The following is a 21,522-nucleotide window of genomic DNA, read 5'->3' as shown; positions in this document are numbered from 1 at the left end:
ATATATATATATATATATATATATATATATATATGGACCATGAAAAAAGATATCTTCCTACTGTATTTTCCACTGCATGCATCTGATGAAGTGGGCTTTAGCCCATGAACGCTTATCCTCAGATAAATTTGTTAGTCTCTAAGGTGCTGCAAGTACTCCTCATTCTTCTAGGAATACTGTAGATGGATCAGAGTTGGAGTCCTGCAACAAAATCAAAGACGGGTACAGGTGTGGAATTCTGAAGAAGAGGATCTAGTGGAGTCACAGAGTTGGTACTCTCTTTTTGGAGAGTTGTAGTGAAATCGCTACAAGATTGCTGCTGGCATTCACAGAACAGCTTGCTACAGTGGACAGTTGGTACTGGGCCCAGGAAACAAGCATTGAGCAGTGAAATCCCATCGTTATGCATGTATGGGATGACGATCAGTGGCTGCAGAACTTTTGGATGTGCAAAGCCACCTTCCTAGAATTGTGTGTTGAGCTTGCCCCAGCACTGTGGTGCAAGGACACCAGAAAGAGAGCTGCCCACATTGTGGAAAAGTGAGTGACAATCACTGTGTGACATCAGGCAACTCCAGACTGCTACCTGTCAGTCACAAATCAGTTTGGGGTTGGAAAAATCAACCATGTGGTCTGCAGTGATGCAAGTGTGGAGGGTCATTAATCGCCTCCTTGTATGAAGGACTGTGACTCTCAGTAATGTGCAGGAAATAATTGATGGCTTTGAGGCAGTGGGATTCCATAACTATTGCGGGGCAGTAGCTGGAACACATATCCCAGTTTTGGCCCCCAACCACCTTGCAATGGAGTACATCAGCCAAAAAGGCTGCTTCTCCACAATCTTGCAGGTGTTGGTGGGTCGCTGGAGCTGTTTCACTGACATCAATATGGGGTGGTGAAGGAAGATGCCTGATGCATGCATCTTTTGGAACATTGGAATGTATAGAAAGCTGCACACTGGGACTTCCTTTCCAGACCATGAGATTCCAATGGGGGATGTGCAGGGCCGATGCAAGGAAGTTTTGCGCCCTAGGCAAAACTTCCACCTTGCACCCCCCACCCAGCTAACCCCGCCCCCCCACGGCAGCTAATTCAGCCCCCCACCTGGGGAGCCCCCCCGCAGCAGATACTCCTCCCACCTCAACAGCTAACCCCTCTCCTTCCCGTCCCCCCATGGCAACTCACCCCACCCAGGGAGACTCCCCCATCCCCCCATGGCAGCTAACCCCACCCAGGGAGACTTCCCTCCCCCACCACGGAGCTAACCCTCCCTTGGGGAGACTTCCCCCGATCCCCCCTGCCACGGCAGCATCAACCTGCCTGCGTAGCCCCCCAGCTCACCTCGGGTCGCCTCCTCCACTGTGCACGCCGTGCGCTGCTCTAATTCTCCTCCCTTGCCCAGGCTTTGCTCGTGATTGGAGGAGAGTTAGAGCTGGGCTGTGTGCTCAGCGGAGAAGGCAGAGTGGAGGTGAGCTGGGGGAGGGAGCTGTTCCCCTGTGCGCCCCCTCCCCCGTTACTGTGGGCAACCGTCCCCGCGCGCCCCCTCAGCCAGCTCACCTCCACTCCACCTCCTCGCCTGAGGGGACTTTTAGGCGCCCCCAACCACTAGGCGCCCTAGGCGGCCGCCTAGTTTGCCTAAATGGTTGCACCAGCCCTGGGGATGTGCAAATGCCTATAGTGATCCTTGGAGACACCATATACCAAGGGCCGGCTCCAGGATTTTTGCAGTCCCAAGCAAAAAAAAAAAAAAAGCCAGAGTGCCGAGTGTCACTGCCGAAGCAAAAAAACAAAACAAAAAACAAACACAAAAAATGGAGTGCCGCCATCGAAGTGCCGCCCTACAGGGCTGGAATGCTGCCCCTTGAAAAGTGCCGCCCCAAGCAGATGCTTGGAACACTGGTGCCTAGAGCTGGCCTTGCGCATACCCCTTGCTCATGAAATCTTACCATAAGGAACCTAGACAGGAGCAAGGAGCATTTCAGCAACAAGTTCAGCAGGTGCCGAATGACCGTTGTATGTGCCTTTGGCCAATTAAAAGGTCACTGGCACTGTCTTTTTGACTGGTTAGGCCTCAGTGAGGAAAATATTCTGATGATCACTGCAGCCCGCTGTACTCTTCATAATATTTGCAAATCGAAGGGGGAAAAGTTGGTGGACCACTGAGGCTGATCATCTGTCTGCTGCTTTTGAGCACCCAGATAAAAGGGCTCTTAGAGGGGTGAAGCAAGAAGCTATTTGAATCAGGGGGCTTTCAAGGAGCATTTTGACAATGATTCCCAGTCAGGGCCGGCTCCAGATACCAGCAAAGGAAGCAGCTGCCGGGCGCAGCCAATAGAAAGGGGCAGTTCATCCGTTGTTGGGGCGGCATGTCCGGATCTGCGGCGGCAATTCGGCCATGGGTCCTTCACTCCCTCTCTTCCTCTTCGGCGGCACTTCGGCGGCAGCTCAATCAAGTGTTTCTTTTTTTCTTTTTTTTTCTTTGGCGCTTGGGGCAGCAAAAAACCTGTTCCCAATAATGTGTCCGTATGTGATACATTCATCCAAGCAATGTATACTTGCCACCACGAATTACACCTATAGTGCTTGCTTCATGAGCGTTAATTGCAATTATTCCTACTGTGTTTCAGTGTTAGAACTGAGCAATTTAAGTGTGTCACAGATAAAGACTCAGTTTATTTGAAAGACTCAAGTGTAATAATGGGATAAAACACAAACTTTGAGTCAAACAGATGCCTTGAAAATGAGGAACAGTCTTGCAGTGGGCCTCTCACAGCTGGGTGTAACTCTAGCTTTCATTGGAAAACAAGTCCCTAGACATGGAGTGCACAGGGTACTGTGAGGGACCAGGAACACGTGAGGAATGTGGTAGGGGAGTTTGGGGAGGGCATGGACCCGAGTTCTGTAGTGGCTGGAGGGGCAGTTGGGCACAGATGTGCTCAGATTACAGGCTAATGAGGGACTTCAACATCTCTGCCTGGCCTTCTAGGAGCTTTATCATTCACTTCTGCCCCTGTGTCCTTGCCAGGCTATCCAGCCTGAGTGTTTTGTTGATTATCTCCTTCCACACTCTTTTTTTGCCATGTGCTGTATCTGTTGACTGCAGGACTTCATAAAGCATATTCTCCTTATTCCTCCTGGGTTGCCACCTTATCCGATGGAGGCACTCCGCCAGCATGGAGAAGTGGGTTGTCAAGGGCCCATCTGCAGAAGCCAAAGAAACAATGAACAGAGATGGTATTGTGACTGTGCTCACAGCCATGAATCTCAAAAGTTACATACACCTCTTTCTCACTGTCCCTTGGCTAGCACATAGGTCAGCACAAGTCCCAATTATGGTGAGTTCGTGGGGGTGGTGGGGGTGGCAAGGGGTGGTTTGTGAAGGGAGTTACCCATAAGTGGTAGGGGCCATATTGTGAATATTGGTGCCCTTTTCCACAGGCTAGGGTAATAAAACCTGATATCTCACTCCTAAGGGTAACCCAGGATGCAAGTGTGCATCTCTTGCATGCATGTGACTTCAGACCAGCTCTGTAGGCCACTTGCCTATATGCCACACTGGTCCCTTCAGAATCAATTGCCAAGTGGTGCGGCAAATTTTCCTACAGCAGGGGGAGAAACAAGGCCGCTCTCCCAATAAACATTTGGGAGAGGATTGCAGAATATCTACAGAAAAGTTTCCTAGAATCTCTATGAAGGATTCCCAGGACATCCCTGTGTACATTAACAAATTTTTCTGCCATGTACCCACAGCGTAGATGAACAGGCTCTTTTGTAAATTTTTGCCCCTTGTCCCTCCTCTGCCATGTAAGAAAGTACATGAGATCTCAGTCTCCTCTCACCATGCAGTATCAAAGCAAAATGAGCACTTACTGGAGCTCCCCTCTCATCCATTCTGAATGCCAGGGCCGGAGTGCTGGGATTTAGTTGGAGTTGGTCCTGCTTTGAACAGGGGGTTGGCCTCCTGAGGTCTCTTCCAACCCTAATTGTCTATGATTCTATCACTAGCTAGACCCCTCTGGAACGGAAAAGAGGTCCTGATTCGCTGCGCAACCAAATGACCCTGCTGTGTGCTCCACATCATCCTTCAGCTCCACTATCTCATCCACCACTTCCTCATCAGGGTTGAGTCCACTGGCCACTGCATCCAAATCCCTCTGAAGTATCCATGGGATTCTTGGTGGTGGAGGTGGGGTTGCCACCAAGGATGGTGTGCAGCTCCTTATAGAAGCAGCATATCTTCGATGCTGCACCAGAGCGACAATTGGCCTTCCTTGCCTTGTGGTATTCCTGCCTCAGCTCCTTGACTTTAGCATGGCACTGCTGCATGTCCCTTCCATGCCCCTTCTCCTGCATGCCACCAGCAATCATCCCATAGGTATCAAAATTCCGATAGCTGGTGCAAAGCTGTGACTGCACAGCCTCCTCTCCCCGTATACTCAGCAGATCCAACAGCTCTGGTGTGCTCCACCCGGGAGACCGTCTGCTGCAGAAAGTTGGCATGGCCAGATGGGAAGATGCTGTATGGTCTGTGCACGCCAAGCAAACAGGAAAAGGATTTTCAAAAATCCCCAGGCCTTTAAACAGAAAGCCGCATACCTGTGCACCTTCAAGGCAGCAGAGTTCAAACTGCTGACCAGAGCAATCATAATGAGCATTGCAGGACACTTCCAGTTAGGGTGACATAACCAAGCTGAGGTATCTATACTGACACTGCGTCTAACTACAATGCAAAAAACTCTACTGCTCGTCGAGGTTGTTTTATTATGTCAGCATAGCAGGGGAATTGCATCGGCGGGAGGAACATTTCAGTGTATGCACCTCCACTGTTTTGTTACCGAAAGCTGATGTTTTGTTGATAAAACTGTGTAGTGTAGACAAGGCCTTAGTCTTTTCACTTCAGGCTAACTACTATCCTCCATCCTTCCTTCACTCCCTCTTTGCCCCTCCTCTTTTCCATTTACTTCCTGCACTTCAGTGTGCCTGTTTTTGTCTTTTTGATTAGCTAATTCTCTCCTAACAAAAACTCAATGAAAAAATGTTAAGAAAATTTAAATAAAAAACTTATGGCTCCAACATGACACTTGCAAACAATGACATTTTTCACTCTGCACGTATGTAATTCTTTTCTTCCTTTGCCTATTTAGATTGTAAGCTCTTCAGGACAGAGACTGAATTTTATCATGTATTCGTACAGTTCCTAGCACAATGAGGCCCTGATCTTTGTTGAAAGACTCCCATTCATTTCAGTAGGTTTTGAATCAGGCCCTAAATGAGTAGTTTGAAGATTCTTCTGGCATGAGGCAATCCCCAGCTGGCATAGAACCAGCATAGTCATTTGTGTGCTAGCTATTCCCAGCCCCTCTATGTTGTAGGGGAGTGCTTAATTTTTTTAATGAATTCTCTTCAGTCGTCTTGCTTCAGGGTTCATGTTCCACAAACACACAAGCAATTGGATTTAATTGGTACAAATGGTCTCAGAAAGATTTTAAGAGTTGCATGAGCCAATATTTGAAGAAATCAACTTTTAAATTGCCACATGGGTATCCACACTTGAATATTTGCATACTCATCCATCTGGTCAGAAAGTAGAAACAATACCATGTGATTTATCTGACTAATCCAACACAGCTTGAATGTAATTGTTAAATGTTTATATATTAGCTTTAGTAAAGAGTCAAATACTACAGTCAAGACTCATAAATTTTACCAAAAAAAGGGATTTTACAAACCTATTATGAAAGAAAATGTTGTCATGAATTTTTTTTTAATTTCTATTAAAGGGTTTTTTGTGAGGGGGAGGTTGTCATTATTTAAACATTCCTCTGCAGTACTGGAAACCTAAACCAGGACTGCAATGTCCTAGTAATGAAAGTGAAAATAACTTATTTTCATTGTATAATCTGTGTGAAACACCACAAATGGTGAAAGCTAAATAATTTTTTAATCCTATAATTTCAGTAGTCTAAAGTGTTAATTATATAAGTAAATATTTTTTTTAATATTTTCTTATTGACAGTGTGCATTAACAAAGTGGACTATGTTATGTAGGTAAAGATCTATCAACTATTCTCAGGGGAAATATTCTCTCTTAACAGCTGATATTAACAATAATTCATTATGGCTGTTTAGATTATGCTGCTTCTAAAAAAAGGTTTGTTATTTATATGCTAGAAGTGATTACTTTAACATTAGGTGTGTATAACCATAATTAAATATAGTTCAGTTACAGCTACCTGAACAGTAGAAACTTCATCTGCACTACAACTATAACTGAGTCAGGGCAATTGCTCCCTGACCTAGTTAAAGTAATATTAAAACTTGTAATGTGGACAGGACATAACAGGGTCCCAGAATTGAGTTAAAAGCCAGGCCTATTCATGGCTTTAGCCCCTTTATAGGGATATGGTTAAGTACTGTCCACACTAATAACTATGTGTAAGTAGGTCAAGAGACAGCTGTGTTGTTACTGGGCCCCAGGGCTAAGTTATAGTTGTAGTCTTAATGGGGCCTGAGTATGATGACATGACTCATAATTAGTGCAGTGTGAGCTTGGAATTTCTTGCATGATGTTACTCTTTTGTTATTAAAAATAAACTCAGTTCATCATTAGCTGTTAAGTATGTGTTCTTAATCTATGTGGTATTGTCAGTGCTTTACATCTTGTTTAGGGTGATATTGTGAGATTTGTATGTAAATTGTTGTAAACCTTACCTTTTAACAGTATGTCCAGATCAGTGCTATTGTTACTTCTTTGTGGACCTTATCCTATATAAATAAAATCAAATGTTCCACAATGTACATATGCATTGTAGTCTAAGTACACACTGACAACTTGGCAACAGACATTGCACTGACATAGTATGTTGACTTAAAAAGAGCTGTTATGATGTATCTTGTTAATACATCTTTCTAAAAATCTTTGTAAAACTCTACTAAATCTTGACATTATAACAACTAAAGAGAAAGGTTGACAGCAGCCTCCATATCAAATCTTTGTCTGAACAAAACTCTGCTGTCCTCGAGAAAATGTAAATCCTCATCTGCATGTATTCTGCATTAGCACCACAGTTGCTGATACAGTTTGGCAAAAAAAAGACCAGTACGTTCTTTGTTGCACTTGCTAAGAGAGAGATGGATAGGTTATTGACTGTGGTAGGAGTAATGTGCTCCTGAAATGTGTAGCTGTTATATTTTTTATCTGTTCTTTAGCTACAGCAATTAGAAATGCAAAATACAACACATCAGGACATCATGTAAACTTCATTCAGGAGCTCGTCAGTCCATAAACCAATGACATACAATGGCTTTTGGCATACTGCAGCCAAAAGCTGGAATGCTACATGTTTTTCATTTAATTGAAGATACGTCAAATGTTATTGAGTAGCACATCCCCCACTATAAAATATTTCCAAACACATTAGTCAGAGGTATTGTATTATTGTACTATATTAATTATGACATTTAAAAATATAATGATTTAAGAGATATTGAGCATATTAGAATTATTTCATCTTGAAATACATTGAGGTGACATGACTGAAGTAATTAAAGCAGTGAAGGTTGTTAAAATATTATGATTGATAATCTACTTGAGGATGTTGAGACTAGAACTGGGGAGCAAAGGTATAAAATTAGAGGGGCTACATGTAATAGGATGTATTATTTTTACAAAGAGCGGTAAGCAGATGGAATGCAATCCCACTTGGTAGTGGAGTCAAGTAGTATGAATGTGTGTAATGAAAAATCAGGTGACTATATGGGATTTAATGCATTTAAATGGTATTAATGTTGTGCTTGAAGCAGCCAATTTCTCTTTTGGAGTTCAGGAAGGAATATTTTGCTGAGCATGCACTTTTCTCCAGATTGACTCTGTGTATTGCTGGGTGAGAGGTTGAGGATTTTTTTCACCTCCTTAGTCACCAAAAGATTTGTTTTTTAATTTTTAATTTAAAAAAATTAAAAATGTGTTTAAGTGTACAGGATGCCCTGATGCAGCTCCAAGCAGGAAGTGTCCATGACCTGCTTCTCGTGCTGCAGATCTCGAATTCTGTGGTACTTTCTGGTCATATATATTTTGCACACAGTCTTCGCACCTTGCCATTTTAGCCAGCCAATGTGTGCTCCTCACAAAATGTTAATCATAGTTACTCCACTCCTCTGCTCACCTCTGTTAAGAAATAGCTAGAATATTCATTCTGGATTCATCAGAATGGATATGACACATGGTCAGGGGAAAGTAAGTAGACACTTCTGTGTATGAGTCATGTTGACCATCTGAGACAGAAGTGCAGACTTGAAAGTCTCTTATCCATTAAATAATTCTTGAATCTGTGATTTTTAAAAAAAAGTACTATGCAAGGTCATTTGAGCTGGGGAGCAACGGAAGCCTGTCTGAAAGGCAGAAGTAGTAAAGAACATTGTTCTCTCCCTGGCACTCCCTTGTAGGTCGCAGGGCAGAATGTAGACGTTGGGAAGCCTTACCTCAGAGCTGCTGTTAAAGAGGCTAGTGGGCAGGCAAGAGTGCACACGGCAGACTTGAGTACATTTAGCAGTGTTGCTTTTGGATCCATCCACTCTCCCTTGATGAAAATATCCTTATAAACATTGGCAGGGAAGTGGAAAACACTTATGAAACATAATTTAAAATGGAATTTGAAAGAGAAGAATTGAGGCCATACTATTTAAAGGGTGCTGTATCAGAAACTAGAATTTTTAATAATTAGTAGCTTTCAAAAAATTCAAATTGACAGTGTGCCTTAGAAATTACTGTGTGCTAACTAAACATTAGTGAAACTTCACTGTTCACCTAGGCTTTGATTTTTGATTTATAGCTCCATGGAAATTATATCTTCATTGATCTACCTAGTCCTACAAAGAGCCCAATGTTTCCTGTGCCACATCTACCCTGCCTGCAAGTTTGACCTTCCTTGGTCCTGTGCAGCTCCTTTCTGAGTGGAACTGCAAAAGTGAATGTTACTAAACACTTGGATATGTTTTGTTTTGCAGTATGCAGTGCAGAATGAGGTTAAAATCCTGGCCCCATTGAAGTCAATGGCAAAACTCACATTAATTTCAGTAGGGTTGGGATTTCACCCCAGAGCATAGTAGCTGGGCTCTTAACCTTTAGCCATACTACCACATGCTTAGACCTGATGTGCAGAGTTAGATGTGATCAATACTTAATGGAGCTCTGCATGGGCTTGGGGGTCTGCCTATACAGAGATCAATGCAGGATCAGGGCCTTGGAGACAATACCTCGAAGGGAATTCCAGGTGGCACAGAAAAGGGTGTTGCTGATATAGTACGTTTCCTCTGAGTTGATACAGAACCAATGTCTCATACATAATATTAGGAGAGGGCTCTATCTCTGGAGATGTCATCTTTCAGATAAGCTGTAAGGTGGAAGTACTGATCACTTGTGGAAATTAAAGATCCATGGATTTTTTTGCCAGAGTGGAAGTGTTAGCCCCTGAGTGCCTGCCAGACTCCAGGTTGGTCATTGTGCCTCTCTGACGTTCTATCATGGTTAGAATTTGAAACAATATTCTTCACATCCTGGTCTCTATTGTTTTGCAATATTCATGTGTAATTAAATGGTTACCATGCTTCATCTCAGAGGTTAAGGGATTTATGTGACACATAGGATGATTCCTACGGCATGTGTATGTGTACTTTTTAAAAATCCTTCTACGTGAAAGGCTCTATGTAAATATAAATTTTTTATCATTATCCCTATCAATTTGCATTACTCAAGTGATTCCCCCCCTCTATTGTATTAAATGCGAGCTGCTTCTCTTCACTTTCAAGGTCCTTCTTGGCCTATCCTCACCCTATCTGTCATCTCTCATTCACTGTCAAAATGTCAGTTCCTGCCTCTGATCAGCCAATGATGCCTGCATTGCCCACTTGTTAAATTTTCAAACAAGCACCTTCATACTTTCTCCAGTGTTGTCTCTCATGCTTGGGAGGAACTCCCATAAACATCCACAAAGCTACCTCATTATTGTCCTTCAGATCTCCTCTTAAAAATCTCTTTTTCCATGATACCTACAAAAAAATGACAACAATTAGACTGATATTGTGCTGACACCATGCCTACCACGCTGACCAATATAATCTCATTGTTTTTTGTACTCTCCACATCTGTCTGTCTGTAGCCATCTGTTATCTCTTGTCATACTTAGAATGTAAGTTCTTTGGGGCAGAGCCTGTCTTTTTGTGCTCATATATTGCCTAGCACAATGGGGTCTTAATCTATGGGGGCTAGAGCTCCTAGGCACTGATAATGAGGTAACAGCGAAGGGTAGAGGGAAAACATAACAACCCATAGATGAAAAAGGAGAGGCAGAAGAGGAAACAGGAGATAACAAGGAAGTACAGTCTAAGAAGAATGGGAAGTAGATATTTCTCAGCCTGTGTTTATAAAATGGTAAGAATTCTTTTTCAAAAAGAGAAAAATTGGAAAGAATTCAATTGTTCATCCTACTTCACAACACTCAAAACTCTCCACTTATTTTTTCCCATAACCCAAAATTCCACAGTCTACTGGTGACTGAAAATGATTGTGAGGTATAGTGAGTCATGGGATTTTTTTTGTCCAAGTTTTGGGTCAGAGACCCAAATAAAGAGAACAACTGTTGGTTTGGTTTGTCGTCTTATTGCCAAAAAGTTTAAACTTCAAAATTTTGGGCTATCTTAGGAATAGCCAAATGTAATGGTTAACTAGTACAAGAAGTCTGTTAATTTCAGTGAAGTAACTTATGGTGAGATAATAAGAAGAGAATCAAACCCACCACCTTTTTGTGATGAATTTCAGTGATTTGCATGTTATGCCTGTGAAGCTGGCAGGCCATATGCCAGCTCATTCAAAGCCTCTTAGGCCTCAGCTGAACACTGACCAATACATAGCTGGAAACCAGTCTGGTTCACCTGTTAGTATTGTTAAAATAGTGTTTAGACTTTATTAAATGCTTTTTTGAGTTGCTGCATGCATTAATCTCACTTATAATATCTATATCTCATGTTATAAGGTAATATTTAAGAGTTTACTTAACCAGTCAGGAGAGAAGTATTATCAACTGTGAAATACTAGTTTGCCACTGGAGGTGTTCTCTCCTGTCCAACAAAAGGCAGCCTGTAGACACTAGGCAAACCAATGTGGAACATCAGAGGACAAAAGATTTTGTTGATTGCCGCACACTCATGAAAAGGAGACGTGCATGTGGACTCATCCCATTAACTTGACTCCGGGGGGAAGGGAATAAAAAAGCCCTGACAAGAAGACACTGTAACTTTATGCTGCTTGGACTGTGAGAGGGCAAGGATTAATAAGCATAAGCAAAAGATCCTCAGTGCTTAGTCTAGGTTAGCCCTGAAGGACATATAGAGCTCTAACTATCAGAGGGGTAGCCGTTTTGGTCAGTATCCACAAAAACAACGAGGAGTCCTGTGGCACCTTAAAGACTAACAGATTTATTTGGGCATAAGCGTTTGTGGGTAAAAAACCCCACTTCTTCAGATGCATGGAGAAGAAGTGCATTCATCTGCAGAAGTGGGTTTTTTTACCCACGAAAGCTTATGCCCAAATAAATCTGTTAGTCTTTAAGGTGCCACTGGACTCCTTGTTGTTTATATAGCACACTCTTATTATAGAGTCTTCTATTACATTTTGAAACCTAAGACTGTAACTCATTTGTGTGTATATGTGTTTACCTACTTTAACTTTGTAAATAACTCTCATTTCTTTTCCTTAGTTAATAAATCTTTAGTTAATTTATTATAGGATTGGCTACAATCACTGTCTTTGCTGTAAGATCTAAAAGGCAACTGACTGACCTAGGCTAAGTGACAGGTCCTTTGGAATTGGGAGTTACCTGAATATTGTTGTGATTTTTGGTGTAACGAACCATCTATCACAAAGGCAAGTTTGCCTATGTGGCAAGATAGACTGGAGTATTCAAGGAGACTGTCTGTGACTTCATGGTTAGGCTGTTTTGGTGCCTGAGGAGTTTACACTTGATACTTGGTTGGTGAAATCTAAGTATAAAATTCACAACCAGTTTGGTATTTGTCCCTTGCTTCTTAACAGTCTGCCCTGAGGTTGATACTCACACTCTTCAGCCACTCAAGACAGCTTGACAATGTCTTCTCTCTTCATATCAAAATTAATGACTTATATTAAAATTTATAATGGTGATCACAGAGTAATCTGAACAAGAATTACTATTTTTATTTATGTTGTAGTAATGTATTGCTAAAAACTATTTTCTAGCACATATATTTGGTTCCCCTGCAGCTCTGAAGTAATTCTGTTAAATGCAGCGATGTCAAATATTGTCAAGCTGCATGATTTCTGAAATATTTTAATGTTTAACTAGCCAGTGAAAATAATTAGATTTTACATACAGTATATATAACTACAGTAGATGTTTTTCAAGTTTGAAAAAATAAATTATGAGACAAATTTTTAATATTCATACTATAGAGTATCATATTCCATTGATTGTTTCCATAAAGAAGGTGTTAATATACCATGGTCTGCAGAAGGGTGCGTCTGGTGGTTAGAGCACATATATAGAAGTCAGTTATAATTTATTTATTTGAACCCTCACCAAGGTCTCCTGCTTCTGCTGGGTTCTGTTCCTAATTTTGCTACCGACTCACTCAATGTGGATCTGAGAGAAGTTTGTACTCAGTGTGTTCAGATTGGATATCTGTGTGTTCAATTGTTATATCCACTGTGTGAGTGTGGGCAACTCATTTAAGCTATCATTGCTCACATACGGCCTAATCCTGTGAAATTCTAGATGTTTTCAATTCCCGCTGTAGTCATTGGGTGTTGTAGCAGCAGGGATTCTGGTCTCACTGTGTCTGTTGACTAGTGTTAATATTCCTGTACAATTCAACACCCTTACCTGAAGCCTAGCTATACTGGCAAATTCTCCTGTGTAGATGCAGTTTATATCAATTCCCTGAGTAAAACAGTGGCAAAAGCCAGTATAATTGCATCAACACGAGGCCTTTTTCTGGTATAGAAATGTCATTTTAAAAACCATGCCCTTACCAAATGTACTATAATATGGAAAGTTTCTAGTGTAGACCTGTCTTGCATCCTCATATCCCAGCTTTAGGAGGCACACAGCTATTATTCTTCCCACTTTACAAAAAAGGTAACTGAAAGGTCATTTCACACAGAGCTGGGAATAGAAACCTGGTCTGTAAGAAAAGTCTTATGCACTCAGATGTACTGCCTTTCAGAATGAATGTGCCAAAACTGTGTCCTTAGCTATGCTGCCTACAATCACTGCTTTTACTGCTAGGCCACACTCCCCTCCCAGAGCCAGGAGTAGAACCCAAGAATCCTGACACCAGCCATTCCACTGCTGTATCACAAATGGTTATGACACTGGCAATGTGTGTCATGTTTCCTCTAGGGGTCTGGTCCATATAGATGATAACAGCCTACTATTGCTAATTATTTCTTTAGCCCAGACGGAGGATGGCTGCATTGTAGTTCTGAAGGTCTTGGGTTTAAACACTGCTGATGAACCATGTGGGTAAAAATAGTATGTGATTTCTTAATTAAAGGCTGTATCATAATATATAGACACAAGGGGGCATGATTAATGTAGCATGGGTAATCTTAATTCTGGAATTTCCTAACTTCTGAGTACTTGACTAAAACTTCATAATTTTTTTTAATGTAGGGTTTTTTATAACTTTGGCAAACTAACCATTTGTGCTGATAATTTCCGAGCCTGGTGTCTGCCTCTGGCTGCATTATTTTGGAAAATTTCAGTCAAAACAGTTCAGGCATTTCTGAGAACGAGACTAGGGAAACATATGGTTTTTTGCCCATGTTAAATAATTCTGGTTCTAGTGTCCCCATGCTGTGAAGCTGGGACTTGAAATTTGGCAGGAAGTGGCCTTTGTGTCAGGGATGTGCCACTAAGACATAAGCCTCTGAAAAAATACTGTTCACACATGCTTAGTAGACCCTTCTTTGATTTTAGCAGCTAAATTCCCTGAAGATTCTGTCCACACTGCGCATGCTTCAATTGCAATTCTGGGCTGCTGTGGGCCATACCAGTCCTGGATCTGGGCACATGAACTGAGAGAAGGGAGACTGTCTCTCCTATGCTCTTAGAATATATCTATACAACATCTAGATGCCCGAGGCTGGCCCTGCCAGCTGACTCGGGCTCAGGACTTGGTCTGAAAAAGATCTGGGGACTATAGTGGATCAGAAATTGAATCAACAATGTGATGCAGTTGCAAAAAAGGCTAATACCATTCTAGGGGTGTATTAATAGGAATGTTGTATGTAAGACATGGGAGGAAATTGCCCCGCTCTACTTGGCACTGGTGAGGCCTCAGTAGGTATTGTGTTCAATTTTGGGTACTGTATTTTAGGAAGGATGTGGACAAATTGAAGAGAGCCTAGAGGAGAGCAACAAAAATGATAAAAGGTTTAGAAAATCTGACCTATGAGTAAAGGTTAAGAAAACTGGGCATGTTGAGTCTTGAGAAAAGAAGACTGAGTGGGGACCTGATAAATCTTCAATTACAACAATGGCTGTTCTAAAGAGGATTGTGATTAATTCTTCTCCATGTCTTCTGAAGGTAGGACAAGAATGAATGGGCTTAATCTGCAAGAAGGGAGATTTAGGTTAGGTATTAGGCAAACCTTTCTAATCATACAGGTAGTTAAACTCTGGAATAGGCTTCCAAGAGAGATTGCAGAATCCCAATTATTGGAGGTTTTTAAGAACAGGTTGGACAAACACCTGTCAGGGATGGTCTAGGTTTACTTGATCCTGTCTCAGCAAAAGTGGCTGGACTTGATGACTTCTATAGGTCTATTCCAGCCCTACATTTCCATGATTCTATGATTTGAAATATAAACTTTTTTTTTTAGTGCTGCTTTTCTGTTGATTTTCCTACATTTCTGTAAAGAAGAGTCTTCAAAAAACTCAAGAAGGTACAGAATAAAGGGAAAATGTATATGTTTAAAAGCTTACAACTTAAATGTAAGAAAAACATAGCTCTGAAAAACAGCAAATATGAATGTACATAAATCCCTGGTGTCTGACAAAATCCACCAACCTCTCTCACTGCTATCCTGCTGTTGTGAGTGTCCGACCCGAGTACGGGTTCGGTGAAGTTCTTTTGATGGAGTGAGGAAAAACCAAGACCAGACAGACAGGAAACTTCAGAACACCACGTGGCCGTTTATTAACAGGGAGAAAATCACAACTTGGGCTGGGGAGGAGCACTTTTACCAACTAACAGAAACAAGCTATTTACATCTATTAACACATAACCAAATACTTCAAAATTAACTGCTCTTTAGAAAAGTAAACGAATACACCAAATTAAATGAACTGTGTGCACGCTTAACCAAATATTACTATAATCAAAGACACCAAATTAACTTTAATAGCAGTTATTATGACAACTCAATTTTGGTACCATATATACATAACTTTACAACAGGCAGCAGCATATGCAGTTGTATACCAAATAAAAGGGGAAGGAGGAGAGGAAAGGTTAGGCAAAGCTCAAACAGTTAGTGAGCAAATACCATATTCCAGGTGCAGCTGACCAGCAGTACAGACACCAGAAGCATACCGAATCCGTGGAAAAATACCGTAGAATAAATAAGCAACACGTGAAAAATACCGTTGAAAAAATAAGCAATCCATGGAAAATACCGTGGAAAATAATAAACAACACGACATGAGCCGGCTATATCCGGAGGAGACCCCTGGCTGAAGGGTTGATCAGGTCCTTCAGTCAGTTCGCGGATACTCCTACAGACCCTGGCTCAGGGAATGGTTTTATTCCAGGGACTGTTTTACACCTGGCGAAATTCGATTGGTCCCTAGCTCCCCCACCCTCCAGGTTCCGAGCTGTTGCCCCCTACGTGGGCAGATTTTGCACACAGCACACTAGAAGCTACTAGAAGCTGCACTCAGCACACTAGCATAGTTTGCACACAACCCCTAATCCGACCCTTTGAACTGCATTACGATTGGTTAGATTGGGCCCCTTTGCTCAAGGCACGCTGGTGTTATGCACACAGCACTAACCTGACCCCTGGGTTGCTAGGCAGAAGAGCAGGAGACTGCACACGACACTAGCCTAACCCCTAGGTGACCAGGTAAAAAGGTGGGAACCTGCACACGGTCCTCTAAGGTTGCACACCGCACTACGGTGCTGCACACAGTACTAGTGTGACCTTTAGATGACCGACAATTGGCCATCCAGACGCCATGTTGGGCAAGAGGCCTTTGGGCTGCGACAGTGAGAACTGTAAATTTTAAACAGGATAATCACACAGGTCAGCCTTTGCCTGCTATTGGATTTTCTCCTTTCATAAGGCCAATTTTACAAATCACTTCCCTATGTATTTAAAAGTTATTCTGTTACCTCTCTTCTGAATGGCTATGACCTGTTTCACTAGTTCACTATAACCCACAAAGTGAGCCAGTAATTCACAATATAGGCAGAAAAACTACAGCTTTGTTTTAGATTGCATCTTGCTTTCCAAACATTAAGTAATAATGTCAGAGCTAGCACATACATCCTATTTCAAAGAACTCTGAACTAGAGTTAAAACACTTTTGTTTAACATAATTAGGAAAGAGAGAACAAATACTGCCTGGTTTCTTGAACAAGAATTGCGTGATTGTGGACAAACCATGTAATCTCTCTACCTCAGTTTCCTCATCTGTAAAGTAGATTTAACAGTGCATCATGGGAGGTAGGTAGCACAGACTGGACAAGGTTGTGCCTCCCCAAACAGCCTGGCATGGCCCTGCCCATGCTTCACCCTCAGGCCCCCTCCTGCTTGCTCCCAGTTCCTTTCCAGCTCTTCCATGGCAGAGAAGCTGCGGCAGACAGACTGGGGCTGATGCTCACAGAGGCTGAGGCCATGCTGGCCCACCCACCTACCTGGGGTTGGGGGAACAGGGACCACGCTTTCCATCCAGCGTTGGGGTTAGGGATGCTCTGACTACACTGTCCGTCTGGTGTCCAGGGCTGGGGCTGAGTGCTCTGGCTGTGCCGCCCACCCGGCGTGCTGGCGCTGAGGCTGGGGGCATGCAGGGAGCAGGGGGGTGCTCTGGGCTCTGGCAAGGGAGCAGGGGTGGAAGGAGAGGAGGAGGAGCAAGGCCTTGGGCGGGGAGTAGAGGCCAGGGGCTAGCCTCCCGCAACAGCTCATTCACCTGCCACCCATGCAGTGTGTACTACCTCACATTAGTGAATAAATCTATAACAACCACAGATGGACTATGCCATAGAAATACAAAGTATTATTATTAAGGTTTGGCAACAAAGTAAGTAGATAGACAAGCCTTTAGCTTCTCGTGTTATGTTATAATCAGTGTGACATCTATATCTGTCATCAGTGATGTATTGCTTATTGCCTTTAAAGTCAGTAACAAGACATAATTTGTTCATGTAGAATGTTTGAGAGAATAAATATAGTAATATTTGTATTGTAATGAGATATCAATTACAGGGCTCAATCTTGCTGTTAATACTGAAGCAAAATTGCCATTTACTTTAAGGAATGATGGATGAGGCTCACAGTTATATAGTTAGATAAATTTTATAAACTTGGATTTTCCCTTCAGAAATGTTTATGAGGAAAATCTAATCCAGTTTGCAAAAAAACCCAACCAACCAACCAATATTTTGCAAAGATATCATATGAAATATATCTATCTGGATACCAGTTTGAAAAAAGGTTGTAACAAGTATTGGATATGTAAGAGTAAATATTGCTTAGCAGAGAATAGGAATGCATTTTGAAATATGCTATCTAAAGCAAATTTAATTACAATTGGTCTGTTCTCTCTTTCTCTTTCTCTCCCCCATTCTCTCCTGAAAATCTCCTGCCATAGCGACTGCATTTGCCTCCAGACTTGTCAGACACAGTGAGCCGCTCAAGCAAACAGGATCTGGCAGAATCCACCAAACTGCTGAGCTCAGGATGTGGTGCTATGGCCATAGGCAAGAAGCACCTGGACTTCTAGTGATTTCTACTTAGCAGTTCACTCAGATTTATATGACACTCTAATTATGACTGTTAATGACTTATGAAAATATTTTTCTTAATGATTTGACCCAGCAGTCCTTAAAAATATACATTGTAAAATGGTGCCTCGTTTTCTCATCCTGATTTCTTTGAAGACATTTGTTTGTTTGCTTTTTTACAGAACATCTGCAACACAGGTTTTGTTACATTAAAAAAAAATGCTGCATTGCATTGCTATTCTGGAAATGTACAGTATTTTGTTCTTCTCAGAAAAAAAATCAAAATTATTTTTATTTTTAAAGTTCAAGATGCTTTACAAAACAATGCCAAATGTGTTGTTTTTCACAAGCTAAATGTGTCTGTTTAACATGATTGTATTAAACATTGATTATAAATGTAAAATATAAATTAGACAGTACTGTGAACATTAGTAAATGAGATTAAGGAATTCATTATCACATTTTATTTTAAAGCCAAATTTAACAATTATTATTGTTTGAAAAAATAATTTTATACATCTGAAAATATCATTATTGTCAAAATCAAAAGTAGATATAACATTATTTTACAGAGTACATAAACAATGCATTTAAAAATATATTGTATTATTTCATGTGTTCTACTGTGTCAATAATTAAATTGATAAAGAAAGAATTTTTCCATAATAAGAATATATTATAGATAATTAGTTTGCCGTATGGGTTAATAAATGTATTAAAATGCACTTGAGTGGAATTTACTAAACATTGAAAAAAGAATTGATTTCCTTGTGTAGTTCAAAACAGTAATCCTAAACAATTGAAGTCAGCACTATGAAATTATGTCAACAGACATAATTCAAGATTGAAATTCAAACTGACAGCTATATTAATGCTAGAAAACCAGAAGAGTGCATTGGAGCTTGGGGAAGAGTATCACAGAATGATGGTCTAAAACAGAACAGAAAATAAAACTAATTCAGGTTTCCATACCATCATGTACACTATTTGTGAACTTATTAATATTTTGTGTGCATGTGTGTACATATATCCAAATGGAAAACTATTAAATATATTTTTAAACATCTCCCATATATTACTTTGTATCTGGTATACTAGGCAGTGCTGATCTGGAAATTAAATTGAATTTTGAAAACATAAGGTAATCTAAAATATGGTTTGAAAGTTCCATGGAGCCAATATACGCCCCTTCAAAATGGAAGTCTGCTTCATAAGAAATCATACAAAACAATCTCTATAATTGGATATAATATGGCTAGAGTGAAATTGACTTTCCAAATAAAATTTTAATACAATATAATAATGTTAATGTATTTTGAGGAAGTTCCAGCTGAAAAGTTGATTAAATGGTTTGCTTTTCTTATACAATCCAGGTTTTTACTTTATTTGTTCTTGACAACACTGTGTGTAAAACAAAGACATAGCTTTTAAAACTGTCTAACTAATATGATGAATGTCAATCACTTAAAAAACTCCACTGTAGCATAAACACATACTGTATACAGCTTTTATTCTGAATTAGAATAATTGAATCAATGACAGTGATTTGCCAGGATGTCAAATCTATCCATCATATCCTGTCACTACCAGTTTATTTTTTGTGATCAAAATCAAAAAGACTACTATTTTGTCATCAGCTATTTCATTTGTGGTAGCAATCAGGATTTCTTTTCTCTTGCTTTTTTTTTTTTTTTTAAGATAGGCCCATTTTATTTTTTTATTTCTAAAAACACAAATCCTTTTTAATCAAAGTTTCAGAATGGATCTGTCACTTTCGTAAAGCTAAAAGACACCTACATTTTTATAGCAATATACTTAAATCACCATTGATTTCAATAACATCATTTGTCCTTTTGCATTATATGTAACATTAAGCAGAAATTCTCATCAAATACTTAGTTGTACCTTTAGAAAGTATTAATTAGTTTAAATATTTGAATTCAAATAATTTAAACAAAATTAACACTACATATTCAGTTATGAATTTTATACATAAGTATTGTAACAGAAAACATGATATAGGCATCTGAAATGTGAAGTCATCAGGTATATAAATGGCTTGTGAATATACTTAATAGGTCATTGACTTAACACACAGGCAGAAAATGTCACTAAAATTCACAGCCAATTTCTAGTTAACACATGACTTGAAAATAGAAGATAAATACCATATGTATATATAAATGTAATATTTATGACATCAATTTTGAGTTCTAAAATAGGTTAGCATAGAAACTAAAAAAGTATTTGGAATAATAAGAGTAAAAGGGAAATTCGCCTGCAAATCTAGCTTAAAATGGTTTTTCGTTTGTTTTTCTGATTCACTGAACATGCTGTGTGAAATAAGTTTTACAGTATACATATGTATAATGTTCACCTAAGGCAAAAACATGTAGCAAAATTTCTCCTCTCTTTTCTTCCAAAATATTGTATTGATTACAATAATACATGTCAGTGACTTGGCTTACCCAGTAAAACAATGTTACTATTTGATAGTGTGTATGATGTAGCATTCCACTGGATCCACAAATAGACTTCTTATCTCTCATTTTTGGTTTGCAGTATAGATAAAAATATTTAGCCATTACATTAAACTCTCCATGAAATTTCTCCATACACACTTTTATATGTCTAGTATATGACCCTCTAAACCTTGTGTACAAACATTCCACTAGATTGTGCCTCTCTTTATTTGCTGATAAATATTTTTACTACAGGAGGCATATCAGGTTCTTGACCTGAAGGACTCTGTTTCTTCACAGACTGCCATAATTCAGTGCTGACTCTACTATGCACACCTCCTCTAGATCCTTAGCATTGATTTGGCTGGGACATCTTTATGAGAATGAAAGTGATTCACACTTTGGTTTAGATAGGTATTTTCCTTTCCTGAACAGCTGCTATGGAGTGTTGAGTTTAGTGTTTTGGTTTTCAGGTTATTTTTAAGAAAAATAAAAAGTTGAGCCACTTACTTCTCAGTGGGCTCCAAGCTGAAGCCACCGTACTTCTTGCATTGAGGCTGATATTAGATATATAATATATCAGCATAGAGACAATAGAGTCTCTTTGCTGAATGCATTCCCAATTCAAACTTACCACCAGATCTTTACACAATTATGACAAACAGTGAAGAAAGCAGTAATGAAATGTAAAGTGTTGACTCTTTAATATGTCAAATAAGGATTCTTTATATCATTTATGTTGTGTTGAAGCTATCAAAATATACGTATTTGGAATGTGAGGAGAATATGATGATTAAACTATAGCTTTTTTTTAATGTACTTGTAAAGAAATTTGTAAAGCAGCTTTGAAGATATAGCTTGATTCAATTTTATGTAACAATAGCTATTATCACCGGAAAATGGGCATTAAACTACTTCAGATTTGATACATGTGATAACACACAAACCAACAAGGTTATACCTTAAAATTTAATTTAAAATAACAGTTATTCCAAACACAACCTTGGGAAAACTGCAA

The 21,522-nt window shown here is 40.1% G+C and overlaps 1 protein-coding gene across 2 annotated transcripts in view; it reads left to right on the top strand.

Moving 5' to 3' along the window:
- ELP4 (elongator acetyltransferase complex subunit 4) overlaps positions 1 to 21,319 on the top strand; it is a 335,509-nt gene extending 314,190 nt beyond the window's left edge. For both annotated transcript variants that reach the window (XM_075065212.1, XM_075065213.1), the window contains one exon: positions 17,910 to 21,319. In XM_075065212.1, the coding sequence (XP_074921313.1) occupies positions 17,910 to 18,041 (132 nt within the window). In that variant the 3' untranslated portion in view covers positions 18,042 to 21,319. The remainder of the gene's footprint in view (positions 1 to 17,909) is intronic.
- Positions 21,320 to 21,522: the final 203 nt, after the last annotated feature.

This window comes from Chelonoidis abingdonii, chromosome 4 (assembly GCF_003597395.2).
Source record: "Chelonoidis abingdonii isolate Lonesome George chromosome 4, CheloAbing_2.0, whole genome shotgun sequence".
Lineage (NCBI taxonomy): Eukaryota > Metazoa > Chordata > Testudines > Testudinidae > Chelonoidis > Chelonoidis abingdonii.
This window is presented reverse-complemented; position numbering and strand designations above follow the sequence as displayed.